We start from the raw sequence: 17,568 nt of genomic DNA on the forward strand, positions 1-17,568 counted from the left end.
ATTCCCGCGGGTTGTATACCACCTTGAAGGCCCCTCGGAGCCCGAACGATCGACACCAGTTTCAACTGAATCCGAGCGGGGAAAACTGAAAAAATCGGTTTTCGCCACTTACCGCCCGCACCTTCCCGCGCATTTCCGCGGGTTGTATACCACCTTGAAGGCCCCTCGGAGCCCGAACGATCGACACCAGTTTCAACTGAATCCGAGCGGGGAAAACTGAAAAAATTGGTTTTCGCCACTTACTGCCCGCACCTTCCCCCGCATTCCCGCGGGTTATATACCACGTTGAAGGCCCCTCGGAGCCCGAACGATTGACACCAGTTTCAACTGAATCCGAGCGGGGAAAACTGAAAAAATCGGTTTTCGCCACTTACCGCCCGCACCTTACCGCGCATTCCCGCGGGTTGTATACCACCTTGAAGGCACCTCGGAGCCCGAACGATCGACACCAGTTTCAACTGAATCCGAGCGGGGAAAACTGATAAAATCGACTTTAATCGATATCGAATCGACTTTTATATACGAAATCCACCGAAGCTCTAACGATATCAAAAAATTCATAGAAAATCGAAATTTTCAAAGTCTTTTTCAGTTGTCGGATCCTATCGCATATACTAGAACCAAGTGAAAGACTACCATTCACGCTATTCCCGACAATCGCGACCACTCCTGGAACCCTGAAAAAGAGTTTAGAAATTTTTGTTAAAGTTAACATACATTATTATCACATCGTCGAGACTAGCTGTTCAAGACCAAATAATAGTCTTAAAATAATAGTTTTATTTTTCTTAATTTAAATAATTAACTTTATTATACATTATAATTAACAAATTTTAAGTAGCAACATTTTATTTGTAAGTTGTTAATAATCTGTCTCTGTTGACGTTTATGTTTGTCATTCTCTTGTGAATCTGTTATTTAAAAGGCTGCGCAGCCTTTGATCACCATTGCGAGTGAATTATTTTTCCATCCTTCTGAATCCTATTTATCCATGGTCCATGTCGAGCCGGATGTTGAGGACACCGTCTGGGATTAACGAAAATCAATTAAATCAAAGGATTTCAAGAATTTAAGGAAATATTTTTCAACGTGTGCAGAGGTTATGTAAGCACACGAGATATCATATCACGATTTGAAGTATTCATGATTCAAATCGATCGGGATGTTGAGAACACTATCTGAAATAGAAGAAATAAGGAAAATCTATTAAATTAAAGGATTTCAAGATTATTTAAGGAAATATTTGTCAACGTGTGCAGAGGTCAAGTAAGGTCACGGGGAATCATATCACGATTTGAAGAAGTATTCTTTAGATATTTATTATTAAGTGTTTCTCTTAATACAACCCATCACTCGCAAGGTATTTAATTAAATTTAATGCTGTATCAGGTTAGTAAAATTAAATGGTTAATTTTACACGTGTCATAGACACGAATTTATTCATGTAACTAGGTTATTGGTGAAGTTTAGTCATTTTTGAGTAAGATTTGAGAAATATATTATAAATACTGTATTTTTTATAAATTTAATATACTCAAGTCTATTAATATTCACTCAAGTAAGACATTAATTCATTAATACAATGTACTGGTCACATTAGTTCATTGAACTTTCATTCTTTGGTTTAACAGCATTCATTAACAAACATTGTTACTTTTAATTTAATTAACAAAGTGAGATCATTAAAATACTAGTCAAAGGTTTATAATTTGTACTCACATGTTTTTCTATGTCCTTTTTCTATTTGTTCAGGTAGGAATTGTATTAATTTAAGATTTACTGTAAACAATTCCAGGTGATAACGCTTATCTCCCATAATGCCTGAAGAGAAGGAATTCATTAAGAGACGCGGAAGCTATAAGGGTCGACTGACACTGTTTGTCAGTTATATTAATTCATTGGATCCTGCTTCATTGACGGCTTCCGATATCAGTGAGTTACAATTAAGACTAGGTAAGATCGAAACTGTTTATAATCAGTTTGATGAGGTTCAAACGAACTTAGAATGTTTAGATGTGCTAGATATACAGTTGCAAGAACGCATGTCATTTGAATCTCAATATTTCACCTGCGTTGTTAAAGCACAACAATTAATAAAAAACTTTCAACGAGATGATGATTGGTCTAAATTAATCAATGAAGCGTCTCATATAAATAATCATAAGCTGGTCAAGTTACCTACTATTCAATTGCCAAAATTTAGTGGTTCTTATAGCAATTGGCTCGAGTTTCGAGATACATTTACCAGTCTCATTCATTTAAATAGCGAAATTGATGATATAAACAAGTTTCATTACTTGCGTGCTTCGTTAGAAGGGACTGCTGCAGTTGTCATCCAGTCAATTGAATTTTCAGCGAAGAATTACATCACTGCATGGACTCTTTTGTGTGAGCGGTTTGATAATAAGCGATTATTAGTTCAGCACCACATTTCAGCTTTATTTCATATTGAGGTAATAAATAAACAGTCCTCCTTTATTTTTAAAAGTGTAATTGATCAGATAAATAAAAATATTCGTGCGTTAAGCTCCCTTGGGGAGCCCACGGAACACTGGGATACACTGTTGATTTATATTATTACTCAAAAGTTAGATGCGAAAGCATTCCGTGACTGGGAGGAGTTCAAAGGTCGCTTAGATAAGGATCAACCAATTAAATTAGAATCACTTCTTGAATTCATTCGTAATCGCGCTGACTTATTAGAGACACTGGAATCCCACCATATTAAATCGTCAGTTAATAATAATAATAATAACAACAGTAACTTATTGAAACCTTCAAGGTATAAAGCTATGATTTCATACCACAAGGGTGAGACTATACCTTCTCCATCTTCTTTATCTTCTCCATCTAAAACACTGTGCCCTAAGTGTAACGGTGAACATAACTTGTCTAATTGTTCTGAGTTTCTTTCATTGAGCATTGACGCGAGATTAAAAATTTTATCTACTTTTAAAATATGTTATAATTGTTTTAAAAAAGGACATTACGCGAATCAATGTAAAAAGTCAGGGTGTAAATTGTGTAAACGTAAACACCACACTCTTGTTCATTTGTCTGGTTATAAAACAAAACAGAAAGGTAACCGACAGGTTAGCGTCGATGGCGCACGCACATCTAACGAACCTTCTAGGTCAGGCTCCGAAAACGGTATTGTCTTATCAACGAGCGTTACGTCACCGCTCCCGTGCGCTCAGCATGAAGTATTGCTGTCTACTGCACTTATTAAAATATGTGATAAGAATGATCGTGAAATTATTGCTCGCGTTATTCTCGACAGTGGTAGCACTTCATGTATTATGACGGAACGTTTATATAGTAAGTTGAATACACATATAACTGAAATTGATAAATCCTTAATGGGCGTTAACAGCGTACTGTCACAGGTAAATAAAATGTGCACAGTTTCAATAAAATCATTGGATAATAAATATACTACTAGCTTGCAATGTTTTATTTTACCATCTATTACAAGTAACGTGCCATCTCAGCAATTAGATTTATCGCAGTTTAAATTCCCATCCAATATTTGCTTAGCGGACCCGAACTTTCATTCACCTGCCGGGATTGATATGATATTAGGTGCTGATGTATTCTGGGACCTATTAGGATCTCAGCGCATAAGATTAGGTCAAGGTCAATGTACCCTTACGTTATGTGAAACTAAGCTTGGATGGTTAGTATGTGGTTCAGTCTCATCTAATCAGTTGTCAAATGTAAAATGCAATTTAATTAACATTGATGAGTCACTTCAACTGAACACATTAAATAATAATGTAAAAGATTTAAAGACAGGAGGATTGATTATGTTGGCCAGTCACGGTGAACTCTGATAAAATTCTACCTGAATTACGACCAGAAATTTCATTATTCACTACTTCCACGAGTGAAATGTCTTCCAATAATAATCAATTCATAGATTTTAATCGTTTTTCGAATATGTCTAGATTAATACGTGCTACTGCGTACGCCTTGAGATTTATTAAATTATGTAAAAAGAATAAAATTACTCATAATTATTTAAGTAAAACGGATTTGCAAGACGCTTTAAATTTACTATTAAGAGTCTCACAACAGGAATCATTTCCAGAGTATTCGTTGCTATTGAACCACCAGCCTTTGTTAAAAAAGAGCCCATTACTCAAATTTAATATTTTTCTCGATAAAAATAACATTATGCGTGTTGGTGGTCGCTTGGGTAACTCAGAGTACCCATATGATAAAAAGTTTCCTATATTAATACAGTCCACACATCAATTCACTAAGTTACTTGTCAATTACGAACATCAGCGACTTAAACACGCAGGGCCTCAGCTGTTACTTGCCTCGATTAGAGAACAATATTGGCCAATCGGTGGCCGTAATCTCGTCAAAGCTTGCTATCGGAAATGCGTAAGGTGCAGTCGTATGAAGGGTCAAGTTATTTCACCTATCATGGGTAATTTACCCAAAAATCGCGTATTATCCAATAGTTTTCCTTTTCAGTCTGTAGGCGTTGATTATGCCGGTCCAATTTATGCTGCTAGCCGTCAAGGTCGTGGATGCAGATTGGTAAAAGTATACATTGTACTTTTTGTTTGTTTTTCAACTAAAGCCGTTCATATTGAGCTAGTAGGCGATTTGACCAGCAATAATTATTTATTAGCGTTAAGGAGGTTCATTGCACGAAGGGGAAAACCCTTAAATATTTACTCGGATAATGGGACTTCATTTGTTGGTGCTTACAACGAATTATCAAAATTTTTAAAGCATAATTGTAATTCGCTGTCATCGGCTGCCGCCAATGACCAAATTGAATTTCATTATATACCGGCTTATTCGCCGCATTTCGGAGGCTTATGGGAGGCAGGTGTAAAATCAACCAAATTTCATCTTCAGCGAGTGTTGGGAAATTGTAATTTGACATTTGAGGAACTTTACACAGTTTTAGTTCAAATTGAGGCGATCCTCAACTCCCGACCGCTTACACCTCTATCGCCAGAACCCGAAGACTTCATGCCTCTTACTCCAGGACATTTTATCATCGGACGACCACTGATGTCTTTACCGACTCCTGATCATGGCGACTCTCCTTACAATCACTTAACTCGATTCCAGCGGATCGAACAGTTACGACGGCATTTCTGGTCCAGGTGGAGCAAGGAATACATCTCGGAGCTCCAACAAAGAATAAAATGGCGTACCTGTAAAGATGGCTTGCTTATGAATTCCCTTGTTCTTCTCAAAGAGGACAATCTACCACCATTAAAGTGGAGACTGGGTCGAGTGGTTGCTGTATTCCCTGGCAGTGATGGAGTTAACAGAGTGGCCGATATTAAAACCTCAACAGGAGTGGTCCGAAGGTCTTTCAGTAAAATATGTCCACTTCCAGTAGCCAACGAGTCGTGTTGAAAGGCCAGCTTTCAACGGCCGGGGGCATGTTCAAGACCAAATAATAGTTTTAAAATAATAGTTTTATTTTTCTTAATTTAAATAATTAACTTTATTATACATTATAATTAACAAATTTTAAGTAGCAACATTTTATTTGTAAGTTGTTAATAATCTGTCTCTGTTGACGTTTATGTTTGTCATTCTCTTGTGAATCTGTTATTTAAAAGGCTGCGCAGCCTTTGATCACCATTGCGAGTGAATTATTTTTCCATCCTTCTGAATCCTATTTATCCACTAGCTTTCTCCCTTCCGAGCCAACAATTAATATTCGACCATATTTTCCTATAGTCTCCGTTACATTTTTTTATTTCTTTTTGCCTAAATTTGTTTTTTGCCTCGATTATAAGTTTATTCACTTTGTTTCTAAATTTAGTTTAATCTAACCGTTTACACATATTCTTTGGATCCGCTTTCCATATTTTAAACAAGTAAGCTCTACGCTTTATCATAATACCTAAACAATTGCTAATCCACGGTTGTGTTTTTCGTTTATTACTTTTAGGAACAACAATTATAGTGCTTTCTTTGTAAATTTGCTTAAATACTACATTGATACATTCATATAACTGTACCGGACAAGTATATCCCAGTAATTGCGTCCAATCATAATCATCGAGTTTTTGCTTAACTAACTTATCACTAATCACTTCACGCACACTAACGTCATTGTTTAAGCTGTCGTTCGCGTCGTCACACACACTCGCACGGAAACTTAAAATCACTCCGATGGCGTGATGATCGGACAGGTCCGCCTCGAGCACGTACGACCGCGTGGGCTCGCTCCGCCTCGCTCGCACCCATGCGTGGTCCAGGCAAGATGCGTCGACGCGGCCGCCGACGATCGCTTCGCGCGTTGTTTCTGCATTTGGTATGACGCACTGCAGCCCGAGTTCACACAAGGTGTTTTTGTATTTTGTAGTTATCGGGTTTAATTTGTTTTTGAGAATGTCAATATTCATGTCACCAATTACCACAATATGTTCAGATTTCGGAATAAATTTAATCATATTCGACAGCTGTTCTACGAATAGTGATTTATTTCTATTTGGAGGCCTATAAATAGCAAAAATGTGCGTAATGCTTTTTCCTGCTGTTAGCTGTCCGTGGATCACCTCGAACTCTGAAGTTTTCTGTATTTTGATGTTTAGATGGAATTTATCTTTTGCATAAACCAGTAAACCTCCTCCTCGGGTAGTTTCCCTTGTATATATATGTGTATTATATCCTAATATTTTATAGAAAGTTAATTCTTCTTCCTTTATATTTATTTCGCTCAATACAATTATATCTACTTTATGTTTATAATTTTCCAGCAACATTTGCAACTCATTAAATTTTTTTCGTAGTGATCTAATATTCAAGTGCAATAAGTGTAGGGAATTCTTATTTCATGTCAAATCATTATTCAATTTTTCTATGACGCAGTAACGTTTGAAATTATAATCAGCTGTAATAAAATTTGTTGAATCGAATTTTATGGAACAAAATCACCTAGTGTAGAACAACAGTGCTAAGTGCACTTATTTGTTACCCTCAAACTTATTTAAATCTTGCTCCGATCTTATATTGTATATTTTTTTTTCTTCATTACTCCTTTTTGCCAAGATATTACCATTTTGAACCCAAATATATTGATAGCCCATTGGTTTTAAAGTATTTCTAACCGTCCATAGCAACTGGCGCTTGTATTTCGGCAAGCTTTCGTTAATAAAAATTTTGTTGCTGCTGCCATTGCTTTATACTGTGTTGTTAGTTATTTTGTGGTCCTTTTTTACTGCTGTCCATTGGTCCCGAGCATGTTTAGATCTTAGTGTAACCAGTACGATTTTAGGTTTACTATCATTTGATTTTTCTTGGCCTACCCTTCTTGCATTTTCGATATCGTTGGGGTCTAATTTTAATTTTTGTGCTAGATCTTTAACCACCTTTATTGTATTCTCGTCGTTTCTCTTCTCTAGTCCGTGAATTTCTATGTTTTTTTCTTTTTCCCGCAATTCTATCTCCTGGATCCTTTCTTCGAGGGCAGTATTACACTTTTCTAAGTACACATTCTTTTGTTCTAAGGATTTTATCTTTTTCTGTGCTTCGTCCTTAAACTCATTTAGATGTTGGTACATTTCAGCATAAAATTCGATACTAGTCGTCAGGTCTTGAATTTTTTTTTCCACACAGTAGATGACCTCGAGTTTTTTGTTTATGTCTTCTAACACCTTCTCGTGTGTTACATCCCTGGATACGTTCCCACCTGGATTTCTTGGCAGTGGAGAACTAGTTCTAGTGCTTTGACAGTCCTCACAAGTACTCGTCTGTGCAAACTGTTTTATATTTGGTGCACATTTTTTATGGTAGATGGATTCACATCCTTTACACTTTATAGTATCGTCCTTATTTACAGACACAAAAAGTTTGCACTTCTTACACTGAACCACTTCTTACACCGAAAAAATCGGTTTTCGCCACTTACCGCCCGCACCTTCCCGCGCATTCCCGCGGGTTGTATACCACCTTGAAGGCCCCTCGGAGCCCGAACTATCGACACCAGTTTCAACTGAATCCGAGCGGGGAAAACTGAAAAAATCGACTTTAATCGATATCGAATCGACTTTTATATACGAAATCCACCTAAGCTCTAACGATATCAAAAAATTCATAGGAGATCGAAATTTTTAAAGTCTTTTTCAGTTGTCGGATCCTATCGCATATACTAGAACCAAGTGAAAGACCACCATTCACGCTAATCCCGACGATCGCGACCACTCCTGGAACCCTGAAAAAGAGATAAGAAATTTTTGTTAAAGTTAACATACAAGTGCATAATTGAACCACTTACCTTATTTCGATTCCCGAACTGTTGGTACCGCGTAGTAGGGTGCTCTGCGCCGTACCTGTAAAAAATTATTCAGAATTTTTACTGAAAGTTTTGCGCCTTTTTTGACGCAACAAAACATAGAAAAAATCGGTTTTCGCCACTTACCTCCCGCACCTTCGTGCGCATTCTCGCGGGTTGTATACCACCTTGCAGGCCCCTCGGAGCCCGAACGATCGACACCAGTTTCAACTGAATCCGAGCGGGGAAAACTGAAAAAATCACAGATCAGATCACAATACTTTTAGCGGGGAGTGTCCGGTCCGTAGACGCTGGGAGTCACTGGCCCGGGCAACAGTAGCTTATTGCTAAAGTTGAGATGGTGGACTCGGTATATCGCGTGTTCCAGGCAAATGTTATGAGAAAGAGACTGGCCACAGAAGAACTAATTATGGAATCAACAAAAAACAAGGTGGCAGCCGTTCAAATACAGGAACCATATACCGGTTCGGGTCGAGGTATGAGGAGTTATCCAGGGGTGAGGGTGTTCCAAGACAATGCGCCAGGGGAAGAGACAGTAAAGGCAGCAATAGCCGTCTTAGACGGCAGCATTGACGTGATCCAGTATCCCAGACTGACGACTAAAAATATAGTCGTCTTGGGTCTGGCCACCAAAGCTTGGAGGATCACACTGGTGTCCTACTACTTCGAGCCGGACAGGCACATGGGGACCTACATCCGCCAGCTAAAAACGATTGTAGGAGAACCCGGACTAGGCAGGATAATTATCGGCGGAGATGCAAATGCCTGGAACACGTGGTGGGGCAGTATAACGACCAACGCTCGAGGAGAGGAATTCTTGGAAGCTCTCGACGAGATGGACCTTCAGGTCCTAAACGTGGGAGATACTCCAACGTTCGACACTATAAGGGGGGGACAGCGTTTCCACAGCCACGTCGATGTGACCATTTGCACTCCCAACGTGCTCGACCTTGTCGGAAACTGGAAGGTTGTCGAGGGCCTCACGAGCTCGGACCACAATGGAATCTGTTTTGATATAAAATTAAGAAAATCACACGGGATGAGCATAAAAAGAACTACAAGATTATACAATACTAAAAAAGCCGATTGGAATAAATTTAATAAAATACTAAACGAACTAAAAACACAACATAAAATTACAAACTTGGATATAAACAAAATTAATACAGTAGAACAATTAGAGGAAATAGTAGATAAATACACAGAAATAATAACAGAAGCCTGCACCGGATCGATTCCTATGAAAAGATCGGAGCAAAATCTGAAGATTCCATGGTGGTCCGAAAACTTGGAGAGGCTAAAAAGAGGCATGGTAACAAAAAGACGCCGCATAAGGTGCGCGTCCTCGGTACGAAGAGCAGCGGTAGTAAACGAGTACCTAAAAAGTAAGAAAGAATATGAAAGTGAGGCTAGGTATGCGCAAAATGCCAGTTGGAAAATTTTCTGCGAGAAACAAGACAGAGAAGGGATGTGGGAAGGAATTTACAGGGTTATAAACAGGACAGCAAAGAGGACAGAAGACGTACCCTTAGAGTGGGATGGCAAAGTGTTGAATGCGGCAGGATCGGTGGAACTCCTAGCAAACACATTTTACCCAGAGGATCGCAGCGTACAAGACACATTAGAACAGGCTAGAATAAGAGAGAGAGCCAACGATCTGACTGTAGGAGCCTGCGGAACACAGCAGGATCCGCCGTTTACACTCCTGGAACTTGAACTCTCGATTGAATCCTTCAATCCGAAGAAGGCGCCCGGAGCTGAGGGTTTCACGGCGGATATCTGCAGCCACGCCATCGCAAATGAACCCGAGCTGTTCCTAAACATTGCCAACAGTTGCCTCCAGTTACACCATTTTCCAAGAAAATGGAAAGAGGCAACAGTTATCGCCCTCCCCAAGCCAGGAAAAGATAATTATGCCCATCCGAAGTCGTACAGGCCCATTGGGCTCCTCCCCGTGCTGGGCAAAATATTGGAGAAGATGATAATGGCAAGGCTCCGGCACCATCTCCATCCACGTATTAGTGCACACCAGTACGGCTTTATGCCCCAGAGGAGCTGCGAAGACGCCCTATATACCCTCATCCAGCACATAAAATCAAAGCTGCACGAGAAGATGATCGTGGCCGTAGTGTCACTTGATATAGAGGGCGCCATCGACAGCGCCTGGTGGCCTGCGATTAGGATGCGGCTGGTCGAGGAGGAGTGCCCCGAGGGACTCCGTAGGCTAATAAACAGCTACTTGGAAGACCGACGGGTACGGGTGAGATACGCAGGCAGGGAATACTGTAAAGCTACAAGCAAGGGTTGCGTGCAGGGCTCCATCGGTGGGCCCATCCTATGGAACCTGCTGCTGGATACTCTGCTAAGAGAGCTAAAAGAGAGAGGAGTGTACCTACAAGCATTCGCTGATGATGTTATTTTGGTGTTCCACGGGGTTACTCACCCCCTAAGGGTACATATAAGGGGTTGAAAGTTTGTATGGAAAAATCTTTAAATCGCCACCGATTTTTATAAAATTTTAAATTTAGACTCTTAAAAACAATTCATTGAACACATGTTTCATGGGTTATTAGAATTCACCCTTAAATACGCAAGCGAAGCTGCGCGCATCCGCTAGTATTATAATAAACACGTATTTCTTTTTTTATTTTAACTGTATAGAATATGGATACTTTTATAAAATTAGAGTTAGTAATCATTGTATATTTTAAAGTAAATAAAATTCACAAAGTTTACTTATGATGAAAATCATAATAATTTTTTTCCATTTTTTAGAGTATTCACTGATGAGGTCAGATTTATTAGAAGTACAGCATTCTCAGCATGATAGGACATTATCCAGGTATTTAAATATACATTTATAAATGCTTAGAATAATGACAGAATGTTTCTTGCAAGGTAAAAGTAACTTTATTAATATCTCTTTGTCTGTTATTCATAAACTATCAAAAATATTTATTTTACATTGAAGTTAGTCCATTAGAATCATATTAATGTAATTATCAAGAATGCCTGCCTTCTCATCATTATGGCTTAAATATGTATAGCCATATGAAAATAGGTTTATATTGTTTAGTGTAGAATGTTTACATTATTATAAAAAATGACAAGAAATGACAAGTTTCAAAATATATTAAATATTTCTTTTTTTTCCTCTTATTTAGGCTTCATCCCGAGAATCATTGTTACAATAATAAGAAGGTAATAGAAAGAATAATAAGAAGATTATTCAACATTTGCTCCATTTAAATATTTACTTTATATTCAAATGCTATATTAAATAATTCCTTTAATAATTTTGAATATTATAAAGATGATGTACTTTGTCATTGCCCAAGTTTTAATATTGTTTAGTATATAATTGTAAAAATCCTTGTTTTATTTACTTAATACGAAATATTCAGATTCATCAAACTATATATATAATGTGAATGTTATTTTATAGTAGTAATTAAAACACACTGAGTTTCTCGTTAAAGAAACGACATTTAATGTCTATTACTTCTAACAAATTTTTATGTTACACGTGTTCAGCAAAATTAATTAAAAAGATCTATGTTGACAGTTTTGTATAGCTTAACTATTTGTACAGATTATCTATTTCAAACCATAGACGTAGTTACGTCTATGGCCAGGAATTAAAAATTAAAGAGAATTACATGTAATTGTCTTTACATCTCCCTCCCAAAGTAGGTTCCTCAAGCAGAGGCATTGGAGTAATTTTTGAAATGTGGAAAAAATTTGATTCAGATTTTTTATGACCAGTATTTATCTTGAAAATTGAGTTTGATATTTTTTCCATGATTTGATAGGGACCGCTTCGCAATTCATCAAGTTTCCTTCTATTTAATTTATTTCCATTGTCCACAAAAACAATGTCACCAACTTTTAAATCTATATGTTTTCTATTTTTATCATAAATCACTTTGTTATAATTATGAGACTTGATTGTATTTTCCAGAGCTTTTTCTCTATCTTTAGTAAGATCATATTCTGTCTTTTTTAGTTTAAGTTCATTTGGCAAAATAGTGACATCTGTGCCATTTAACAAATATTTTGGAGGAAATCCTGTGACAGAGTGTATAGTTTCATTATAGTTTCTAACACAATGATGTGCTATAGTTGTCCATGCTATTTTTGTATTATTTTCGTTAATCTTGCATCTGATTCTATTAACTAACGTTTGATTCAGTCTTTCATTTAAGCCATTTGAGAAGGGCGAGTTCACAGCTGTAAAAATTATGGGAATATTTTTGTCATCTAAAAATTTTTTAAATTCTTTTGAATTGATGCCGGGGTATTGATCTGAAAGAATTACGCCAATGTGGTCAGGTTCTGCACAGCTTTTTACTAGTCTAATGAAATCATTTGCATTTTGAGTACTTGATGTTAAAATATATGCATATCTTGTAAAATGATCTGATAGTAGATGTAAGTATTTCTTTGTGGACCTAGAACCCCCAAAGCCACCAATAGTATCAATAGAACATATCTCAAAGGGTTTTGTGGCAGGACCTAAGTGAGACATCAAACCATATTTATTTAGTCCTCTTGATTTGTTCTTTATACACATTATACAAGTTTCACATATCCTTTTTATGTTTTTGGTCATGTTTTTTGATGTATATAGTGAACTGATCATTTTGTGCATTTGATTGATTCCTATATGACCTAGGTTTGTATGTACATTTTTCATCAATTCTATACTAAATTTCTCTGATATAATAATTTTTTCCTTTTTTTTTACTTTTTTATAATAAACATTGTTTTTAGTAATTAACTTATTTTTCCTACACTGTATTTCTTTATTATTTACCTGATCATTTAAGATATCTTCTATTTTTATTATGTTGACTATTTTTAATTGTTCATCCTTATTTTCATTTGGTTCCAGGACTGGGTTCCTGCTTAAGCAATCAGCTTCGAGATTGTATTTTCCTGGAGCATATTTAACCTGAAAATCATATTGGGATAGATAAAATGTCAGATCCCCTAATTCTTCGTCCGTTCTCGACTTAATATTCATATTTTCTAATGGTTTATGGTCTGAGAATACAATAAATTTCCTACCTATCAAAAGATGCTGCCAATATTTTACGCATTCTTTAATTGCTAGACATTCCAGATATATAGCTTTCTTTCTTTTTTGAACATCATTCAATTTTTTCGAGAAATATGCCACTGGTTTCACAAGATTGTCTTCTTGAGGCTGCTTTAGAACTGCACCCACTCCTAGTATACTGGCATCAGTGTATATGTAAATAGGTAAATTTGGATTAAAAATAGTTAATATAGGTTGAGAGCACAATATTTGTTTCATTTCATTAAATGCTTCTTCACAGTTTTTTGTCCAATTAAAGGATTGCCCTTTTCTTAACAAGTTATGTAATGGTTCCAGTTTAACCGCTATATTAGGGACATACTTATGATAAAAGTTTATTTTCCCCAAAAACTATCTAACGTTTTTTGGGGTTTTTGGAGTAGGGAAGTTTTTTATTGATATTAAGTTGTCTTTCAAAGGCCTCACTGAATTGTTCTGTATAATGTGGCCCAGATATTTAACTGAATCAGCTGCAAATGTACACTTGGAAAATTTTAATCTTAACCCTTCAATTTTTATTGCTTCAAATAACTGTTTTAAGTGTCTAATATGATCTGAAAAGGATTTTGAAAACAGTAAAATATCATCAATATAGCATACTGTGAACTCACCAAGCTTATGTTTCCGGATTATGTAACACATTATTCTCTGGAATATTGCCGGAGATGTTTTTAGACCAAATGGCAAACAAGTCCATTGGTAATGACCTTCTTGTGTCACGAATGCTGTTTTATGCCTATCTGAAACACGAAGAGGAATTGACCAAAATGCAGAGTTTAGATCCAGTGTAGAAAAAAAAATACAATCTCTTGTTTTAACTAATAGGTCCTCAATAAGTGGGAATGGCTGTGATTGTGGAACTACAATTTTATTTAAATCTCGAAAATCTATGCATAACCTTGATTTTTTATTTTCCTCTTTCTTATAAGCCAGTGTAACTGGGGCAGCAAACGGACTATATGATTCTTCTATCATATTTTTTTCCAATAACTTTGTAATCTGATTTTCTATCTCTTTCTTATCTTCAATTGTACAACGATATGGCCTTCTACTGCAATATTTGTCTATTAATAGATCAATATGTGCTTCATACTCCGTTACTTTTCCAATGTCATACTTATCCTTTGCAAACACAGATTTATGGTTCAATATTAAATCATTTATCATTGCCTGTTTTTGGAAATCGAGATGGTTAATAAAAATTTTGAAGTTCTCTTCACAGAAATTTTCATTGAAATTAAAATTATGAAGTTAAAATTTGTCCTTCAATCATAGTTATAGATACCTCTTACCAAGTTTCGTTAGTTTCTCATTATTTTATATAATAAAATAATGAATGACGGAAGGTATTTTATACATATTTTATACATTTTAACTATTAAAATAAGACAGAGTATATTTACACAAATTTTTGAACATTTTTTATATCTGCGGGAGTAAAACCTTTACATATATATATATTTCTTTTATATTGTATATAATTCTTTTATTTTTCTTTTATTTATTCTTATAATTCCGACACGGTATGCCGAGAGGGGAAGACTAGATTTTTATTGAAAAATCTCTTGGTTCCCCTCACCTCATTAGATATCTTATTTCTTCTTTATTTACTCCCGGTAGTTTTTATATTTATTTGACTCTGGGTGGCTCTATACACTACCAGTTTGCATTGACAAGTCCCTCTGGTAATACCAAAATGTTTAACACACCATCGAAAGGATGTGCCCGGACTCTGGATCTCTCAGGAATCTCAGAAAAAGTTGGGTTCTTAAGCGACTCGTCGATCTGAACGAGCTCCCCGACCGTCCCATCCCGCCCAAAGAAACCGAAAGAAAAGAAAAGAGACGAACCGAAGAATAGTGTGACCGAGGAAATCCCCAGTCCTAGGAAGAGACCAAGTTACGCGAGCAGGACAGCCGAAGCCAAGGCGTGGCTTACAAAAGCTAAAATCCACCTTGGAAACTCGCGTAACTTGAAGTCTGACATTAAAGCCGAGGTCACGGGCGCCATAGAGAGATTATACCAACTCGTGAAGGAGGCGGAAGCAGAGCGGCCTAAGGAAGGGGGGAGCACGAAGGATCTAAGAGAGAGAGAGGAGGAGAAAGATAGTGGCGAGGTGAAAGGAAAAAGGGAAGAGGAGTTAAGTAAGAAACTGGAAGCGCACGCTCTGCTTATTAAAGAAAATGGAGAGAAAAGAATGGAGGAGTTGAAGCGGGTCCTAGAACACCAGAGGATAACGCTCGAAAAGAACACACACGCGAGCGTGGCGGCTGGCGAAACCAAAAGGGTTAGCCCACAGCCAGCCGTACTACACTCGGTTGTGATCTCCTCAAAGAACGCCACTGATACCGGCGAGGAAGTACTAGCACAAATAAGAGAGGCGGTCGATGCCAAAGATGGCTGGGTCAGGGTGGAAAAGGTCAGAAAAGCGAAAGACAGGAAAGTGATTTTGGGATGTAGTTCGAAAGCGGAGAGGGCAAGAGTCAAGGAAAGGCTTAAGAGGGCTAGCGATAGATTACACGTAGAGGAAGTAAAGAACAAAGACCCACTCCTGATCCTCCGCGACGTGCTGACGTACAACTCAGACGCAGACATCTTGACGAAGTAAAATCGGGGTGTCTTCGAAGGTGTTCCCGACGAAGAATTCCGCGCCGAGATCAAGTTCCCTCGGAAAGCAAGGAACCCTTTGAGCAGCCACCTCATTATGAGTGTGTCCCCCGGAGTTTGGAATCAGGCAGTGGCGGCGGGTGCTCCCTATGTCTGGGATATGGACACAGCAGACGCTTCTGCAAAGAAACCGAGCCAAAGTGCAGCCACTGTGGGGGGTCTCACATGAGGACGGAATGTGAAAGGTGGCGGAACAACGAAGCGCCATCGTGCTGCAACTGCGCTGGGGCCAGCCTCGAACGGGCCGATCATAATGTATTCAGCACAGAATGTCCGGTCAGAAGGAAGTGGGACGCGCTGGCCAGGGCAAGCACAGCGTACTGCTAAAGGCGCCCCAGTTGTACAAACCCGTGTCGGATACACTGTGGTTCAGGCCAATCTACAAAGGAGCAAAATAGCCACGAACGAGCTCATGATGTTCACGGAACGCACCGAAACGGCCATAGCGCTTCTGCAGGAGCCTTATGTCGGTAGCATCAGGACCGTGAAGAACTATGGGGGGGCGAGGATCTACCAGAATACCAACATAGGAGAAGGGACTGTAAAAGCTGCCATAGCGGTCTTCGACCAAAGTCTAGAAGTTATACAGTGCCCAGAACTCACCATTAATAACATCGGCGTGGTGAGGATCCGCACCGAATCCTAGGAGATCACCGCCGTCTCATACTACTTTGAGCCGGAACAGCAAATCGAGCCTTACCTGACCCACCTAGAAAGGATCTGCAGAGACAGGGGACATATTATAATCCTCATAGGCGGAGACGCAAATGCGAAAAGTGCATGGTGGGGTAGCACGAGCATGGACCTGAGAGGTGAGGTGATGTCCGGTGCCCTGGAGCAACTCGGGCTGCAGGTGCTAAATGAAGGCAATATTCCTACCTTCGATACTGTAAGGGGCGTTAGGAGAATCACCAGCCACATCGACGTGACAGCATGCACGGACGACTTATTCAGTCTCGTGGAGGCATGGAGGGTCGACGAGCGTGCGACGAGCTCGGACCACAACGCAATCATTTTTAAAATCAAATTAAGGAAATCTTGTGGAATAACAATAAACAGAACTACCAGGGTATATAACACATAAAATAATATAAAAAATTTAGGTAAAAACTATTAACCTCATTAGAACAAAATCATATAACAGACACTATAATTAAATTAATAAATAATAAAACAGATATAGATTGCATAGTAGAAAATTACATTAAAATTATAAATATAGTTTGTGAAGAATCAAATCAAAAGAAAAATAAAGAAAAGTTTAACTTACCTTGGTAGAATGAAGAGCTCGCCGCACTAAAACACGGGGTCGCAACGTTGAAACGTCGAATCCGCTGCACTGCTCCAGTCCGAAGATCCAAAGTCGTGGGTGAGTACCTGAAAGCAAAAGAAGAGTATCAAGAAAAAGAGAAAAGTGCCCAGTTGGCAAGCTAGAAGAGTTTTTGTGAGAAGCAGGATAGGGAAGGGATCTGGGAGGGGATATACAGGGTAATCGGAAGAATAGCAAAGAGGGAACAAG

At 38.1% G+C, this 17,568-nt stretch overlaps 2 protein-coding genes and 2 long non-coding RNA genes across 4 annotated transcripts; 3 read left to right on the top strand and 1 right to left on the bottom strand.

The window, feature by feature from the left end:
• Positions 1 to 810: 810 nt before the first annotated feature.
• On the top strand, positions 811 to 5,477 carry LOC146531799 (uncharacterized). Its single transcript, XM_085197758.1, has 2 exons — positions 811 to 1,389; positions 1,796 to 5,477. Exon 2 carries the CDS (start codon positions 1,818 to 1,820, stop codon positions 3,831 to 3,833), a length of 2,016 nt encoding a protein of 671 aa, XP_085053884.1. The 5' UTR covers positions 811 to 1,389; positions 1,796 to 1,817; the 3' UTR covers positions 3,834 to 5,477.
• LOC146531800 (uncharacterized) lies at positions 2,504 to 5,477 on the top strand. The gene has a single exon (XM_085197759.1). The coding sequence runs from the start codon at positions 3,892 to 3,894 to the stop codon at positions 5,389 to 5,391; it is 1,500 nt and encodes a 499-aa protein (XP_085053885.1). The 5' UTR covers positions 2,504 to 3,891; the 3' UTR covers positions 5,392 to 5,477.
• A 690-nt stretch (positions 5,478 to 6,167) lies between these two features.
• On the top strand, positions 6,168 to 17,308 carry LOC146531801 (uncharacterized). The gene is made up of 2 exons (XR_014878762.1): positions 6,168 to 6,333; positions 11,057 to 17,308. It is a non-coding gene; the product is annotated as an uncharacterized LOC146531801 (long non-coding RNA).
• On the bottom strand, positions 14,101 to 14,549 carry LOC146531802 (uncharacterized). Its single transcript, XR_014878761.1, has 2 exons — positions 14,281 to 14,549; positions 14,101 to 14,122 (listed from the first exon to the last, which is right to left on the bottom strand). It is a non-coding gene; the product is annotated as an uncharacterized LOC146531802 (long non-coding RNA).
• Positions 17,309 to 17,568: the final 260 nt, after the last annotated feature.

The sequence above is a fragment of the Heliconius melpomene genome, chromosome 14, assembly GCF_056956725.1.
Source record: "Heliconius melpomene rosina isolate 202511_hmr_F chromosome 14, ASM5695672v1, whole genome shotgun sequence".
NCBI lineage: Eukaryota > Metazoa > Arthropoda > Insecta > Lepidoptera > Nymphalidae > Heliconius > Heliconius melpomene.

Excerpts from the sequence above, each read along its gene's own strand:
- LOC146531799 (XM_085197758.1), top strand. The coding sequence starts at position 1,818 with ATGCCTGAAGAGAAGGAATTCATTAAGAGACGCGGAAGCTATAAGGGT.
- LOC146531800 (XM_085197759.1), top strand. The coding sequence starts at position 3,892 with ATGTCTTCCAATAATAATCAATTCATAGATTTTAATCGTTTTTCGAAT.